The sequence below is a fragment of the Muscardinus avellanarius genome, assembly GCF_963383645.1.
Source record: "Muscardinus avellanarius genome assembly, chromosome: 19".
In the NCBI taxonomy this organism is placed as follows: Eukaryota; Metazoa; Chordata; class Mammalia; order Rodentia; family Gliridae; genus Muscardinus; species Muscardinus avellanarius.
The window spans coordinates 20200813-20217836 of NC_137805.1; the positions used below are offsets into that span (position 1 = coordinate 20200813).

The window sequence follows — 17024 nt, forward strand, 5'->3', positions numbered from 1 at the left end:
TGGGCTCCTTGTAGACGAGGAGACCAGTTCCTCTGGCGAGGATAGCTCGCCCATGTGCACATGCTGCTACAGGCAAAGTCCAGCCTGCATCTTCCTGCCTCCTGCTGGCCAGTAGGGCTGCTCCACTCCCCACAGGCAGCAGGAGAGTGCAGGATGGACAGGCTGAGGGTCAGTCTCCCGGGAAGGCGCCTGAGACTCAGCTCCCTCCCGTCTCCGCCCTGGAAGACACAGGCTCCACACAACTGCTGTGTACCAAGGACTGCTAATAAGACTTGAACAAGTGCTTTCATTTTGGGGTGTAGTGATCCAAAGATAATCATGCCAAATTAATTTATCTTGCTACCCGTTAGAATTCTCACACTCTTTGAAAGTGCACAAACGTTGCTACCCTTTGGCAGGCATGCTCTGTAAAAAAGAAAAGAGGCCTTTTGTGGGACTCCCAGGGAAACCAGCTGCGTTTCCCACGCTCGTCTCTGGCTCTCTGCAGTTGCTCAAGGGACAGGTTTTTAATCTCGCAAAAGTAAACCCTGAAGTGGGATACAAGTAAGGATTTGAAGAATGGGTGGGATACACGTTCCGTTACTCTGAATGGTCCGGGAACCTGCTTGCACCTGGTGTTTTGATGTAAGCCACAGCAGGTCCCAAAGCTGCTTTTGAGGGGTGGCCGTGGAGAGCCCGGCTGTGGTCCATACCCAGCTCAGAGCCTGTTAGACATGTGGCATTGGGCAGGTTGGCCAGTGTTTAACCCTCGGCCCTGGGCCACACCTTCCAGAATCATTTTGAGGACCATATGGGGCTTCCTGTTCCCACGGGGAGAAATTCTGGTTGCACATTTTGTTTCTGGGCCAGGGACTTGCGATGCGCTTTGAAACCTCAGAGCCTGTGTGTTCTACCTGCCTCTCCTTCTCACCAGCTGCTGCAGCCCAGTCCCTGGCAAACCAAGAAATGAGAAAAATACCGAGTCACGGGACCTTGCGGATGACGAAGACGACATGCCTGCTGGGACTGTGTGTGGGCCTGTTCATCTGCGCTGCCTACATCAAGTGGCACCGGGCCTCTGCTGCCCAGGCCTTCTTCACTGTCCCTGGGGTGGCCCCGGGGGCCCGGTGGGGCCAGCAGTCCCGCATCCCCCTGGAGTCAGCTGGAGGCGGCCGCAAGGTCTTCTACGGGATCATGTTTGACGCTGGAAGCACCGGCACCCGCGTACACGTCTTCCAGTTCACCCAGCCTCCTGGAGGTAGCCTGGCCTGGGCGTGAGCCTGTGTGCCGAGGCACGGGGGCCCCTTCACACTTCATAGCAGGGCTCCCTGCATGGGTGGGCTGCACCACCGCAGGAGGGCAGCTGGGACCCTCCAGGAAGGGCATTTAGGGCCTGTCCCCTCCTCGTGTCCAACGGCAGGTCAGACAGCTGGGTCTGGGACACAGGCCAGAACATGTCATGAGTGTCCGGGGCCAGGACTCCAGGCTAGTCAGGTGAACCACAGAACCAGCCACTGGGGCTGCCATGGCAGTTCAGGCCTCCAGGTGATGGCAGATGTGCCAGCACTCCACCCTGAGAGAAGACGTGGCTTCGGGTCACAGGGTGGCCGCCCGGCTCTTTACCCCTCCCTCCACACCCGGCACTCTGGGCTTGTCCTCCTGGGCGGTCTCTGCCCACCTCCCACCAGACAGGCCGCTGCCACACAGCTGATGCCCTCCTCCCCAGCCCGCTCACCTTGTGGAATAGGCACCAGACACGTTTAGCGCCACCCTCCAAAGCTATTGTGGAATATTGCAACCACTACTAATTTCATTTTTATTTTGTAATACATTTGGGCTAGGACTTTGCTTTCTTAAAAGGAAAATCAAGCTTATTAAAGATAATTTATAAACAAATCCTACATCCATTTGAAGTGTTAAACTTTAATAGTTTTAACAGTTAATTCTTGATGAATATTCCACAGAATAAACTTGTATTTGTGTGAGTTTGTAGTGTTTGTACTTCAATACTTTTGTACTTATTGCTTTATTTCTTAACTTACTGCAATACTTAAATATTTAGATTGCAAACCTGTTACTTCAAACGTGTTTTGTTTTGTTTTGGTTTGGGATTTTTTGGTGGTACTGGGGTTCCCGGAAACCCTTCTACCTCTGGGTTACACTCCCAGGCCTATGTTTTTTTATTTTTTATTTTTTTATTTGGAAACAGGGCCTCTTAAGCCAGAAAAGGCTGGCTTCAAACCTGCGCGATCCTCCTATCTCTGCCTCCCCAGCGCAGGGATTACAAGCATGCGGCCCAGCTGTTTTTATATTTTTATATTTTTATTTTTATTTTTTATTTTTTGCTGGTACTAGGGGTGGAACCCAGAGTCTTTCTACCTCCAGGCTATACTCCCAGACCTATTTTATGTTTTATTTGGAAACAGGGTCTCACTAAGTTGCTGAGAGCCTCACTAAGTAGCTGAGGCTGGCTTCGAACCTGTGTGATCCTCCTATCTCAGCCTCCCAAGCACGGGGATTACAAGTGTGTGCCACCACGCCCGGCCTCCGGCTGTTTTTATTTTTATTTTTATTATTATTTTTTTTGTGTGTGTGTGGTACTGGGGACAAAACTCAGGGGCCTTCTACCTCCAAGCTACACTCCCAGACCTATTATCTATTTTATTTGGAAACAGGGTCTCATTAAGTTGCTGAGAGCCTCACTAACTGAGGCTGGCTTCAAACCTGTGTGATCCTCCTGTCTCAACCTTCCAAGTACTGGGATTACAAGCGTGTGCCACTATACCGGGTGCAAAAGTGGTTTTTAAGCTCAGTTTAGAGGCTGGGAATGCGGCTCAGTGGTAGAGTATGTGCCCAGCATGTGTGAGGCCCTGGGTGTAACTCCTAGCATCATTAAAAAGAGAATAAAAACTAAATTTAAGATAGCAAGTCAGCCAGGTGAGTGGTGCACCCCTGTAATCCAGTATTTGAGAGACTCATACAGGAGAATTTTATGTTCAGCAACTTAGCAGGGCTCTTTTCAAAATAAAAGGCCTGGGGATGTAGCTTAGAGAGTTCGGTCCCCAGTGTCAAAAAAAAAAAAAAAAAAAGATAGCAAGTCAAGTCAGTTTGAGGTCCTTTAATAGCCCCCATTCTAGGATCTTTGGCTACAGGATGCCTCTGGACACTTACCTTGCTGGAGTGTAGCCTTTACTACTATGGCAAAACGTTCCATTTTTTAAAAAGATTTTAACAGTGCCCAAATATTTATAACCCTGTCTTATATCCATACCAGAATCAAAGAAGTGATCTTCATTTTTGCAGTTTAGAATCATTCATCCTGTTGAATCAGCAAGAACTATTAAAATTTAACACTTTAAATGCTAGGCGTGGTGGTGCACCCTGTAATCCCAGCATTCGGTAGGCTGAGAGGAGTATCTGGGTTCACTACCAGCCTCAGCTACTTAGGCCCTTTCTAACTTAGACCCTGTTTCAAAATAATGAATAAAAAATAGGGCTGGGGGTATAGCTTGTAGGCAGAATGTCCTGGGTTCCATCCAAGTACCGAGAATGAGAGAGAGAGAGAGAGAGAGAGAGAGAGAGACACCACTTTAAATGGATTTAGTTATTTTGTAAGTAAATTATCCTTAATAAAGTTTCTCATTTTTGCAGCACTGGGGATCAAACTCAGGGACTTGTGCCTGCTAGGCAGGTGTTTTACTTCTGAGCTCTACCCCTAGCCCAAGTTGACCTTTTAAATAAAGCAAAGTGCTGGCCCAAATATGAGGTACCTTACTCCTCTTGTTCAGCTGAACTAACGAGGCAGAATTTAGACAAGAAAGCTAAGGGACCTCACTCTGGGGCAGTCTGTGTGGTCAGGGCCCAAAGTGTGGCTAGCGATGGTTGTATATACTCATACACTCGAGTCAGTATTCATCGTGGTGCCTTTTGAAATGTTTTCCCTTTAGAGACTCCCACCTTGACCCATGAAACCTTCAAAGCCCTGAAGCCAGGTCTTTCCGCTTACGCTGATGATGTGGAAAAGGTAACAGTCCTCTGTGTCTGCCCAGAACCCCCCCGCGTGATTATTAAAGCCCCTTCTCCTTCTGGGCCGTAGGCACCCCCAGGGAAGCCACTGTTCCTGGGGCGCTCCGTGCATGGAGGACAGGCGGGTGGTGAGAGGCACAGCCTCCCGTCCTGCCCTGCGCGTGGCGCCAGGGCCGAGGTCTCCGTGCGGCTCAGAAGCACGAGTACAGCAAGCTTCGGGAAATGCTCCTAGGAAGCTTACTGAGCCTTGGTCTGGTTTTATTTTGTTTTGTTTTTGGTTCTGGATATTGAATCCAGGGGCAGTCCGCCTCCGAGCTACACCCCCAGCCATTTTTACTTTACAGGGTGCTGGGGGCCCTCAGTTACTGAGGCCTTGCTATGTTGCTGAGGCTGGCCTCAAACCTCCCATTCTCGCCGGGCATGGTGGCGCACGCTTGTAATCCCCACGCTTGGGAGGCAGAGACAGGAGGATCGCGCAGGTTCGAAGCCAGCCTCACACGCTGGCTTAGGAGACCCTGTTTCCAAATTTAAAAATGTAAAAATAGGTCTGGGCGTGTAGCCCGGAGGTAGAGGGCTTCCAGGAACCCCAGTACCACCAAAAAAAAAAAAAAAAAACTCCCATTCTCCTGTCTCAGCCTCCCATGTACTGGGATTACAGGTGTGCACACCAAGCTAATTAAAGTTCTTTACACTAGTCTTGTGAGTGCTGCACAGTCCCCTCCCCTTACTTTCTTTTTTTAATGGTGCTGGGGATCAAACTTAAGTATCCCATACTAGGCAAGTGCTCTACCACTGAGCAACAGCCCAAGTCCACAGAACATATCTTTAAATATCTTGTTGCAGTTCCTTTGGTTGATGGTAGTAAACATTGACTAAAATAAAAATTAAAGTTAAAAATACATTATGCTAGGGCTGGGGGTGTATGTCAGTGGTAGGCCCTTGTTGCAGGTCTTTGTGCTCCATCCCAGCACCAAAAAATGTTTTATTTCACAAAAATTTCACGGGCAAATAACTATAAAGAAATAAATCAATATAAAGTCTCATTAAGCTCCCAAGTGGTTTTTATGTTTGTAGCATTTATATGTCTGAAGTCCTAATCACAACTGTATTTATACAGCATGTATGGGTTTCCTCCAGGACTTTTGCAAAATGGTCTGTTGATAGACTTGTGAGTTCCCTGTGGCTTCAGCTGTGTTTGTGTGTGCGTGTGTGTGTGTGTGTGTGTGTGTGTGTGTGTGTGTGGCCTGCAGCCTCACACATGCCAGGCAGGTGCTCTAACCCTGAGCTGTGTCCTCCACCCCAGCCCAGCATTTCTCAGAGCATGAGCTAACCCATTGTTGGGCACACAGTTGTGTGATGTTCCCAGCATAGTAGAAGCCTTACTTTCCTGTACCTTGGTTAAAAAACAAATAGAAGTTAGTGATTCCAGAGTGGCCATAAGGTTAGACATGATTAAATTAGATGCCTTTAGGACAGACTCATAGGGTTTTTAACATCTTTTCTTGGGTAGGTAACATGCATTCCATGGGACGAATGTGTGAGCTACCAGGGAAATGGTGAGGACCTCTGCCACTGTGCTCCTGCATCTCATGCAGCCCTTGGGGGTCGTGTGTCTGAGCAAATGCACCTGGTTCCTCTCTCTTTGTTTACTTCACACACACACAATAGTGGCAGAGCCTGTCACCTAACACATACCTCACAAACCCCATGGAAAGGTACCTCGGGTGAATTCTTAGAATGGTATCTCTGGGGAAGTGGTCAGACGTTGCTAACTGGCCCGTGGCCGAGTGCCTGTTAGGTGTCAGCCATGCTTTCCCAAGTTGCCCGCATGATGCTCCCATGACACAGGCCCCTCCAGCCTCAGTGGCGAGCGCTCTGGTATGGGACACTGTTCCATGGTGCCATTACTCACGGGACACGGTTCTCTAAGGCACCCTAGGACTTGCCGGTCTCCTGAGGTAACACTGTGCTGGATCTGATGAGCCCGCCATGCTTCTGTGTTCACAGAGCGCTCAGGGAATCCAGGAGCTTCTGGACGTTGCTAAGCAAGACATCCCCTTCGATTTCTGGAAGGCTACCCCACTGGTCCTCAAGGCCACAGCTGGTCTGCGCCTGTTACCAGGAGAAAAGGCTCAGAGGTTACTGCAGAAGGTGAGCTTCGCCGTGGCCGGGGAGCGGCTCGTGAGTGCTGGAAACACTGTCCATGGCCGTGCCCAGCGGGCAGGGGCTGCAGAAACACCTGGGTGATGTTTGCAGCATCACCTCTGGCCGTCCTCCACATGACGGTTAAGGCTGCGTGCTCTAGAGGAATCCGTGTCTTACAGAAAGAAAAGCAGCGTTACTCTAAAAGCATGCTGCTTTGAGAGGGCATCTCCCTCCCAGGGAGTTGCTGTGGGTCAGAGGGCTTGGGCTGCACTGACGCCTCAGCCTCAGCCTGCTTTGCTCCATCTCCATGGGGACCGAGTCCGCCTTGGTCTAATGTTCAGGTGGGACTACCCCAGGACCTGGGTCTCCAGCTGCCCAGTGCTCTGCACCAGAGCGGGAAGTGAATCTTCCCGTTGCTGAGTTCAGGAAACCCCTCGGCCATATGCAGTGGTATGCACCTGCAGTCCCAGCAACTGGGGAGGCTGGGGTCCAGTCTGGGCTGCTGAGTGAGACTCTGTCTCAAAATAAAAAATTAAAAGCCTGTGGATATAGCTCGGGGATAGAGCATCCCTTGGTTTAATCCGTAGTACTGAAGAAGAAAAAAAAACTGCACCCCCAGCCCTCACCTTCTCCTATTCCTAGACTGTTACCTGCTGATGGCGGCATGGCACACATCCATTGGGTCCTTCACAGGCAGGAACTGTGATGTGAGTGAGGTGGGGTGTGCAGGCGCACTTAGGGTACTTAGGTTTCTGTGTCCTGGGACGAGAAAACGAGATGCAGCCAGACTCTCCTAGCCCCACCGACCCTCTGCTGGCCAGCTCCCTGGAGACTGCCCACCGGCCTCAAAAGTGGCCCAAGGTTTGAGCTTTGCCTTGCAGGCCCCTCCTTCATCTCATGTCCCCGCCAGCTGTCGTTCTGACGCCCTGCAGGTTCAGTGTGCGCCAATCAGCACAGCCCAGCCTCTCCCCTGGGCCCTGTTGGCCCAGAGGGGCCTGTGGCAGGGTCTGGGGCGCCGGTGCCTGGGCCTGCAGAGAAGTGGAGCAGAGCTGGCCCGTGCCCTCACTCGCTGCCGAAGGCGGGATGCGCCTCGAAACCCGGCCGCACGTTCTAACAGTGGACACGTCTCTTTCCATGCAGGTGAGAGAGGTGTTCAAGGCTTCGCCTTTCCTGGTGGGGGACGACTGTGTTTCCATCATGAACGGAACAGATGAAGGTAGCACGGCCAGAGCGTCCCATACACCAGTGTTGTCCCAGTGAGATGGGTGCTGTGCAGTGCTGCTGTGGGGAGTCTCATGCGTGGGGGCACTCCTTGGTCAGACACAGGAGTGACTAATAATTGAAATTACAGTGCCATTTACAAGCTTAAGTGTCCCCAAGGGTATTTTGGGGGCCAGCATTAGACCAACCCCAGATGAAGGGCACAGATGAAGTTCCTGAGGTATTGTTTTAAGGACATTTAGAAAGAATCCCCATGGCTCCCATGTTCAGAACATTATGGTTGCATGCTAATCCTAAGACAGAGGTACGTAGGCTCCTCACTGGCCCTTGATTTAAGTATGGCCTAAGAGTGACTGTATGGGGCTGGCAGTGTGGCTCGGTGATAAAGCACTTGTCTTGGCGTGCAGGGCCCTGGGTTTAATCTAAAAAAAGCAGTTTTGTATAGGGGCGGAGGGGACATTGGGCGATTTCCCGCCTCACCCAAAAGAGGAAGCTGGAGATGAGGGGGCGGGAGGTGTGGTGTCGTAAAGTACCCGGGTCTCAGCGTGGCATCTCCAGAAGGGCCTTGTGCGTGACTGGTGCACCTGTTGGTGGGTGGCCTAACTGCAGGCAGGGCACGGAGCCCATAGGCACAGTGGGTACCGTGTGCCTGCACCCCAAGGAGCTGCGTTGCGCCGTGTGGCTGGTGCCAGCCGGTCACTGCTCCCCTGCCGCTCTCTTGCAGGTGTTTCGGCGTGGATCACCGTCAACTTCCTGACAGGTGCGTACGTGCCACTCGATGGGAAGGCCAGCAGTCTAGTCACCTGGCCTGCATTCTGTGATACCCTGGCTTTATGGTGTTGCTGGCCAAAGAAGGCTGTTGGGTGGTGTGGCGTCCACTTGCCCAGCAGTGACTGCAAACTCCCAGGGTACATGCTAGCAGGACACCTCTCTCCAGCTGGGCAGTTTTCTCCCAGCACGGTTCCTGCCTGTCACCAGCAGAGCCTTGTCCTCTCCAGAGAAGTAGTGCGTCGGGGCAGCGACGCCTTCAAGTTGGGGTTGGGGATGGGGTTGGTGTGACGCAGACGCGCCTCGCCTTGCAGCAAAGCCCTGCTCTCCAAGCAGGAGAAAGAAGTGTCTTGCAGATTCTCAGCGCAGGTGTGGGAAGGGGGGCTGCCCCGTGAATGCATGAGAGGGGAAGAGGCTTCCTGGCAGGGTTTGCCCCTCTCGGGCAAACCTAAAGAGAGGTGCTAGAGAGAGGGTGCTTTGTGGGAGCAGAGGTGGGGTGCTGGGCCCGGCAGACCCTCCAGGAATCCGTGTCTCCGGGAGGAGAGGCAGCGGCCTCCTCCCCAGGACAGGCTGGCCACTCTCCCGCCAAGGGTAGGCCTGCTGTCATTCACCTTGAGCATGCCCCATGGACGTGCAGCAGGCCTGTAAGTGGGGATTTCCAAGTTGCCATAGCTTCTCCTCCAGCTTTTCCTCCTGCCCAAGGGCTGGCTTCCACCTGTCTGCTCTCCCCACCCACTAACACCGCCGCCGTCTTTGCTTGCTGTGCTCCAGGCACGCTGAAAGTCCCGGGAAGGAGCAGTGTGGGCATGCTGGACTTGGGCGGAGGATCCACTCAGATCACCTTCCTCCCGAGGGCCGAGGTAACCAGCCCCGCGCCTCAGCCCCGGCCACCTCCCTCACAGATCACAGTTCTAACTGGGATTTACCACCACCTGGGAAGCAAACCCAACCCAGATTCCATCTTTGGTAAGGAGAGACTGGCTCATCACAGAAATCTCCAGGTCTGAGAATATGGAGCAGATGCCTCCCGTCCCCTGCTGGGTCCAGGGAGGACGCAGAGTGCACAGTGTAGCCAGGCACGGGGCGCACCCTCTAATCCCAGACAGCAGGAGACAGGTTCGAGGCCAGCTTCAGCAAGGTAGTGGGACCCATTTCAAAATCAAAAATAAAAAGGGCTGGGGGCATTGCTCAGAGGTAGAATGCCTGGTGTTCAGTCTCCAGTGCCACACCCACACATGAGCTTGCAACGTGTAGTCCAGCACCCAGGACGGGAGAGAGCTCAACCCTGGTCAAGACAGATATCACAAGGAGATGAGACGCTTGGACTAAGACCATCTGCTGCTTTAAGAAGCCCCTCTTCCACCCATGCCCTGCCAGCCTTTCTAGCTTTCAGTGGAATCCAGCACTGGTATTACTGATGGCTTAATTGTCTTGGTTGGGCCAAGAGTGTCAGGGTGGGTGAATCGCTGCCCCTAGAAGCCTAATTCCTCCTTGCTCACTCCTCGCCCTCCCACAGTGTGGGCCCTAAGGGAAGCTCGTGAGTTGAAGGGGTGGGGACAGGCCTCTGGAAAGACCCCCTGTTGTCCCCAGGGCTCCCTGCAGGCCTTCCCGCCAGGCTACCTCACAGCGCTGAGGATGTTTAACAGGACCTACAAGCTCTACTCCTACAGGTGGGTGTCTAGAGCGGGGAGGCTTCGGGAGGACTGCGGCCTGGCACAGCCCTGTGCGCCTCCGCTCCGCCCCCTGGGGTGACGGGTCCCTGCAGAGACACCAGGCCCAGAGGCCCCTCCGCCTCCGTTTTCAGCTCCCCGCAGTAGAGGTAGAGCTGGGTCTTCCTGTGCTCATCCCGCCCTGCTTTAGAGAAGGTTTGCAGAGGGCCAAGGGGAGCCAGGGGCTGTGCGGGGCCTTCTGAGCCTCTCCTTCCTACAGCACTCGGGGCTCTTCCTATGCTCCAGGAACACCGGGTGAGCCGGCCTCGCTCCCTGCGTGTCCACAGCTCCCATGGGTGCCACGAGTAGCCCTCGTTCATTGAATTGGTGGGCCAAATTCCTCTCAAGGAGAGGCTTTCAGAAGCCCCCAGCTGCTCGGCCACAGGGTCCCGCCCTTCCCACTCCTCGCAGGTGGGTGTGTTTGTCCCGCCCTCCCTGCCAGCCAGCCTCATGCAGGGTGCTGTCTCCACAGCTACCTTGGGCTGGGACTGATGTCTGCGCGATTGGCCATCCTGGGCGGCGTGGAGGGACAGCCTGGTGAGTGGTATACTGACTGCGGGCTCTGTCCCCACCCTCCTGACAGGACAGGACAGCACAGAGGGGTCCTACCCAGAACTTTCCAGGGGCTCTGATTCACATTTTCTCTTGGTTTTTGCCATGGAAGGAGTCAAACCCAGAGCCTCCTATGCTCAGCAGCACCGTACTGCTGAGCTACGTCACAACCCCAAGTGATTTTTCTTAAACACTAGTGAAATCGTTTCTGGCTGAGCGGGGTAGTGCACGCTTGTAATCCCGAACTTGGGAAGCTGAGACAGGAGGATCGTGGGTCTGCAACTTAGCGAGGCCATGTCTCAAAAGTAAAGAATAAAAAATAGGGCTGGGTGTAGCTCAGAGGTAGAATGGCCCTGGATTCCATCCCCAGTACCACAAAAAAATCAAATCAAAATCATTTCTAAAACAGTGTTTAGGAATCCAAGTCACGGTGCATAGTCACCACCCACATCTGGAGTCTGCTGTGTGTCAGCTCCCTGTCACTGTGACAACCCTGAGACAGCCGCGTTATAGGAGGAAAGGGTGATTTGGGGCCACCGTTCCAGAGGCTTCCGTCTGTGGCTCAGCCTGGAGCCTTGGGCCTGTAGCCTGAGCGTGTGGTGGAGGAGCTGCTCACCTCGCCCTGTCTGGAGGCAAAGGCCAGGGAGTGCCTGGCCCACCCCTAAGGCCACACCCCCGTGACCTGCTCCCTCCCACCAGACCCCTCCTCAGCTCTGCACCTCCCAGCTGCCCACAGGCACGGGCCTCCCGGAGACATCATCCCAACCACCGCACTTGTCCTGGGGCATTGAAGACAGCCTGGTGGGACCTGCTGCCCTCGGTCCCCTCGCTGCCCTGGCCCGGCACCCGCCGGCTGTGTTCTCTGCTGCAGAGCCGCCCAGCTCCATGAGGCCACTGTTACCCATTTCAGCTAAGGATGGAAAGGAGCTGGTCAGCCCCTGCCTGCCTCCGGGTTTCACAGGAGAGTGGGAGCACGCCGAAGTGACGTACAGGGTCGCAGGGCAGAAGGCAGGTAGGGTGGTTTGCTGTTGGCGGGGGCTCGAGGTCCCTGCACCTGCCCGTGCCCAGTGCCTTTCCAGAAGCCTCTTGGCGCAGGGAGAGGGGTACAGACACGGCTCTGCTGGCCCTGTAGCTCTGGCCCCAGGGGGGCACCCTGAGGCCTCCATCTGAGCTAGGGACTGCTGCACCCCCCAGATCTCTGCACAAGCCCCCTCATCTGGCCCCAACCCTTCTCTCTAGCAAGCCCAGGTTTCTGCCAGGCCTCCTGTGAGGGAGGACCCAAACACCTCGGACTCTGAGACAGGCAGCCCTGTCTGGGTGCTGGCCCAGAAGCCCTGAGCTGCCAGCCTTGTAGCAGAGACGCAGGGCTGCTTCTCTGGGAGGCTGCCCCCACTGCCTGCTGCAGCAGGGAGCCACTGTGCCTGGCTGGGCTACACCAGAATCGCCCTGGTCTGTTTCTCTGGGAGGCACGCCACCTTTGGTGGTCTGTGTGCAAGTCACTCTGGCCCAGTGGTCCAGCATGCATGTGCCCAGGGGTGGCGCCCGTGCGTTCCCCACTCTGGGCTGCCCCTCTTTCCCTGCTGACCATGCCCAGTGTGTGGGGAGCAGCCTGACTCAGTGGGGCCTCTTTGGGGCGCCTGGTCCACCACTCCATCCAGGCTGGGAAGGGCTTGTGGACCACCTAAGGCTGACTGTGTGCGCTGCCTCCCCACAGGGAGCCTCCACGAGCTGTGTGCCAGCCGGGTGTTGGAGATCCTGCGAGACAAGGTGCACAGGACGGAGGAGGTGAAGCACCTGGGCTTCTACGCTTTCTCCTACTATTACGACCTTGCCGCCAGCGTGGGCCTCATCGGTGAGCATGGGTGGGTGGGCGGGCCGGTGGTGGCGAGTAATGGCAGAGTTGTGGACTCCAGAGACTTCACATCATCAAAATAGGAGTCCTGCAAAGTAGGTGAGCCCCTCCAGCCAGTAAGCAGGGCGTCTTCACAGGAGCAGCTGTCTTTGCTGCCGCAGGTCCCGCTGGAAGGCCGCTCTTGCCTGAGCTCACTCCCTCTGCCTGGCTGCCTCGGACACTTGTGCCCCTGCCTGGAGCCACCTGGAGGCCAGTGGCCCCATGCTCTCTTCCTGCGCAGGAGAGATCACCCTGTCACCTGGTCTCACTCCAAGGGCCCCCTTAGCACAGGAAGCTGGGTCAGGGCAGGTCAACGTGCTGGAGTTTGCCCAGGCCAGTGATGGCTGCGTGAGCACTGGTGGAGGGTGGGGGTCACTTCAGTGGGCAGAGACCACAGTTTTGTTTTCTTTTATTTGTATGGTACTGAAGGAGTGTAGCCCGGGGGTAGGAAGTCTCTGGGTTCCTTCCCAGTACTGCAAAAAAAAAAAAAAAAAAAAAAAAAAGAATAAATAAAATGTAAAAAGGGCTGGGGTGTAGCCTGCAGGTAGGATGGCTCTGCGTCCAACCCGGGTACAAGAAGGGAGGGAGAAGTGTGCGTCTAAGCAGCTGCCTGGAGCCGGGGGCCCCGGAGTTGCCTGTGGGGTCCTCAGGCGCCAGCCTTCAGCCTCGGCAGCAGCCCTGTCTCACCACACAGATGCAGAGAAGGGAGGCAGCCTTGTGGTCGGGGACTTCGAGACAGCAGCCAAGTACGGTGAGTGACACCAAGCCTGCCGGGTGAGGGGCAGAAGCTGTTGCAGTCTGGGGACAGACGCCCTGTAGTGGTCCCAGCGTTCCTGGCTTTTGTTCCTGCTTCTGCCAGTCAGACAGCGTTCAGATACTTGCAGGTGGAGAGTTGAGAGGTCTGTGCCCGGGGCCACACCTTGGAGTGCCCTCCTGCTACCCACACGGCCCCGAGAGCGATATCCCGGCCCAGTTGACCCTCTGCGTCCCCCCCGGGCAGGGGCACGGCCAGCTGCAGGCTCCTGCTCTTTGTGGGTGTCTTTCCCATTCTGCAAACCCAAAGAATTCAGTTTGTATATTTTTCCATAAAAAGCTGTCTCTTAAGCCGGGCGTGGTGGCACACACTTGTAATCCCAGCATTCAGGAGGCTGAGACAGGAAGATCGCAGTTCGCAGACAGCCTCAGCTACTTAGGCCCTTCGCAACTTAGTGAGACCCTGTTTCAAATTAAAGAATAAAAAATAGGGGGTGCAGCTTGGAGGTCGAATGCCCCTGAGTTCCATCCTCAGACCTACAAAAAAAAAAAAAAAAAGCTGTCTCTTTTTTCCCGTGTTCCCCCACAAAACATGGTGCTTTTAAGAGTTCATGTTTTTCCTGTGGACACTGGGTGTCTTGGGGAACTGCTGTCTCTCACAAGAGCAAACATGGATTGTTTCAGCTGGCTCCAGTGACTTTTAGTCCTGGAAAGCCCGGGTTTTATGCAGGTGGACACCTAGGAGAGGTATCCAGGGTTATAGTCACAGAGACGGGGCCTAGGAGATAGGGCCTTCCCCTAGGAAGGTGACAGGTGGCAGGCCCCTGTTGGTCCTGGGACTGGCCTCATGGGGGACACTGCACTTGCCCCTCCCACACAGAGCTGTAGTCTTGACTAACAAGGAGCAAGGATTGGGGTGGGTGGAGTGGGTCTGCAGCCCACCCTGTGCCCGAGGAGGGACACGTCTGGGATCTGACGGCCCCATGTCCCCAGTGTGCCGGACCCTGGAGACCCGGCCGCCCAGCAGCCCCTTTGTGTGCATGGATCTCACGTACGTCAGCCTGCTGCTTCAGGAGCTCGGCTTCCCCAGGGACAAAGTGCTAAAGGTACCACTCACCCCAGGTGCCTGTCCCACCAGGGGTGTGATTGGGCCTTCCAACCCCACTGCTTAGCCCCATCCCTGGCCCTCCTTCTGGGCCTGCCTCAGTCTACAGACCCCTCCCTTTGTCTATTCAAGCTGACTCGGAAAATTGACAATGTGGAGACCAGCTGGGCCCTGGGGGCCACCTTTCATTACATCGACTCTCTGAGTGGACCAGAGAGACCAGCCTCTTAAGGGCTGCCAGCCAGCACCCTGCTCCCGGCTCCACCGACCCTCCTTCCTGATATGACGAGGCGCTCCTTGCCAGTGAGACCCCCATCCTGCAGCCCGCACGGCACCCCTTGCACATTGGCCCTGGCCCTGGGGCCCGGTGCTACCAGCCTGTGCTGGCCTGAGGCGGGGTCTCCGAGGTCTCCTCCTGCCTACGCCCAGGCGGGACACTGAGTCCACAGGGCCAGACTGGGAGCACACAGACTGTCCCCTCCCCTCGTCTGTGAGTTGTGGCTGCTGTCAGGTGCGTCCCAGCACATGAACCTTGTGTCTCCCAGATTCTGCCTCCCCCAGAGAGGCCCAGGGCCCATGCTGCTCTGCCCAGGGGGCGAGGGGTGAGCATGTTGGTCCCTTCCTTGGGGTGGACACCTGGAGCCAGCCAGAGCGTTGCTCCCCCAGCATTCAGATGGTGCGGGCCTGGCATGGACACCACAGAGCTGGCCATGTGAGCGCCTTGGGTGTGAGCAGAGCCCCTTCTGGGCACCAACTCAGGTCCCAGGGAATGTGCTGTGGAGCCATTGCCGCAGGGCAGTCCCAGGCCGCAGTTTCCGGCGCCTGTCAGCTGCCCCTCTGTGGGGCCTGGCGAGCGTGACGCTCAGACATGGCTGGGCCCGCACCGAGCCCGCCGCCTCTTCTACAGTGAATGTGCAGTGCGTGGAGTGAGCTGTGTCTCCTGTGACCTCCAAATAAATGGTTTACAAGGGTTTCTCTGACTCCTCTTGGTGAGCAGCTGACATTTCTTCACCCAGGCACTGAGAGCCTTGTTTACTAAATAAAAATCTGCCAAAGCACAGGCCTGTAATCTCAGTACTTGGTAGGCCGAGACAGGAGTTTCACGGGCTCAAGGCCACCTGGGAAACTTAGCAAGACCCTATCTTCAGAATAAAAAATATTTTTAAGAGGATGCAGCTCAATCACTCACACACACACACACACACACACACACACACAATGCCAGAACGAGGCAACAGACAGCAGCCATAGCCCTTGACAAGAGCATCAGGCCACCCAGGGCCTGGGTATCTGGGGTCTGGCTGGGGCCCCTCCCAACAGTCTGCTGAGAGCAGAGCTCTTCCTCCCCTTCCCAGGGTCCCCCGCAGCAAGGCCAGGGAAGGCTCTGGCCAGACCTCTGGCGAGCTGTGAGTCACATGTCACCCTGTGCTCTGTCCAGCAGGATCTGGCTTAAGTTGGTACAGATGAAAAGGGGTTGCATGCAGGGGAGCGCTGGCCCTCACCCCAAGTGAGTGCTGGCCTCAGGGTCCAGCTGTGATGGGGTGGCAGGTCTCTGTCGGCAGGAAAAGGTCCTGCAGGCAGAGGGATCCTACCTCCTCACTCCCCAAGTCAGAACCTCATGATGGGCCAGGGCAGGAGAGGGCGGCACTGCCTATGGGACACTCAGGATACAGAAGGCTTCCACCCCGCAGAGGGTGGCTAGTGAGACCCCAGCTTGAGTCAGGAGGGAGACCCCAGGACATAACCAGGACCAGTGCCAGCTCTCCTGCCCACTGGCTCCCAAACTAATCCTTGGGGAAGAGATTGAGCCCCATTCATGGCACAGACCAAATAAGGCAGGAAAGATGCTCCCTACAAGAGCCAGCTGCAGGGAACTCTGCCCGGGAGGGCATGAGGAGACCAGTCCAGCCGCACACTGCGCAGCCCCCGCCTTGGCAGGGGCCCACCGGCCCCTTTCCTTCTGCAATAGCTAACACTAAATATTTAACGAGCTCCGGAGGCAAAGCATCAAAGGTACATGAAGGTAAAGCAAAAATTGATTTGGTCCATTTAAGGAAGGTAGTGATCTCACCTCTGGAAATGTGTAAACAACTGGAAGTTTTCCAAAAGACTACCAAATAAGTCCTGGAATATTTTTGGACCCAACAAAATATGCAAGTCATTTTCACCCTGAGTGTCTTTTGTGATAATAAAGTAAGTAGACTCTCGCTTTGTTTCTTTTGTTTTTTAATAGCCAGATACACACACCGTGGCACCTCATAAAAAGCAAACTCAGAGCTGGACATGGTGGTACACGCCTCTAGTTCCAGTACTTGGGAGGCTGAGACAGGAGGAGCCCAGGTTCACAGCCAGCTACAGCAATTTAGTGAGGTCTTCCACAAGTAAGTGCACCTGGCGCCCACACGCCCTGCACCACAGTCCCCACAGACGACAGCTCAGACGAGCTACTCAGCCCTGGAGTGGCCGGGGCCCCGTGTCTGGGTGGCAGGACCTTGTGCATCGAGCTGTTTCCAGTCCTGTGCCTGTGCGCACTGGGCGGCCTGACACCCCAAGTCCAAGGACGGAAGCTTGAGTTGCCAAGTCCCCTCCAACCGCACAGCAAGCACTGCTGTCCCTTCAACCGCAGCCTCTGCCCAAGGGTGTGCTCTGTGCTGCTCCAGCAGAGAGGAAGTGGCCAGGTACGGGACACAGCCTGTACTTGGAAGGCTGATACAGGAGGATCGCAGGCTCAAGGCCAGCCTCAGAAACGCATTTCAAAATAAAAAATAAGAAGGCCTGGGGGGCCGGGCGTGGTGGTGCACGCTTGTAATCCCAGCATTTGGGAGGCTGAAACCAGAGGATTGCGGTTCCAGTACCAAAAAGAATTTCAAAAGTC

At 55.1% G+C, this 17024-nt stretch overlaps 1 protein-coding gene across 1 annotated transcript; it reads left to right on the plus strand.

The window, feature by feature from the left end:
- Positions 1–945: 945 nt before the first annotated feature.
- On the plus strand, positions 946–15079 carry ENTPD6 (ectonucleoside triphosphate diphosphohydrolase 6; the record flags this gene model as incomplete). Its single annotated transcript, XM_080716452.1, has 15 exons — positions 946–1237; positions 3927–4003; positions 6013–6156; positions 7291–7366; positions 8096–8131; positions 8911–8999; positions 9730–9809; positions 10321–10385; positions 11311–11412; positions 12115–12252; positions 12986–13042; positions 14038–14150; positions 14282–14354; positions 14661–14751; positions 14944–15079. 15 exons carry the CDS (start codon positions 946–948, stop codon positions 15077–15079), a joined length of 1569 nt encoding a protein of 522 aa, XP_080572578.1.
- Positions 15080–17024: the final 1945 nt, after the last annotated feature.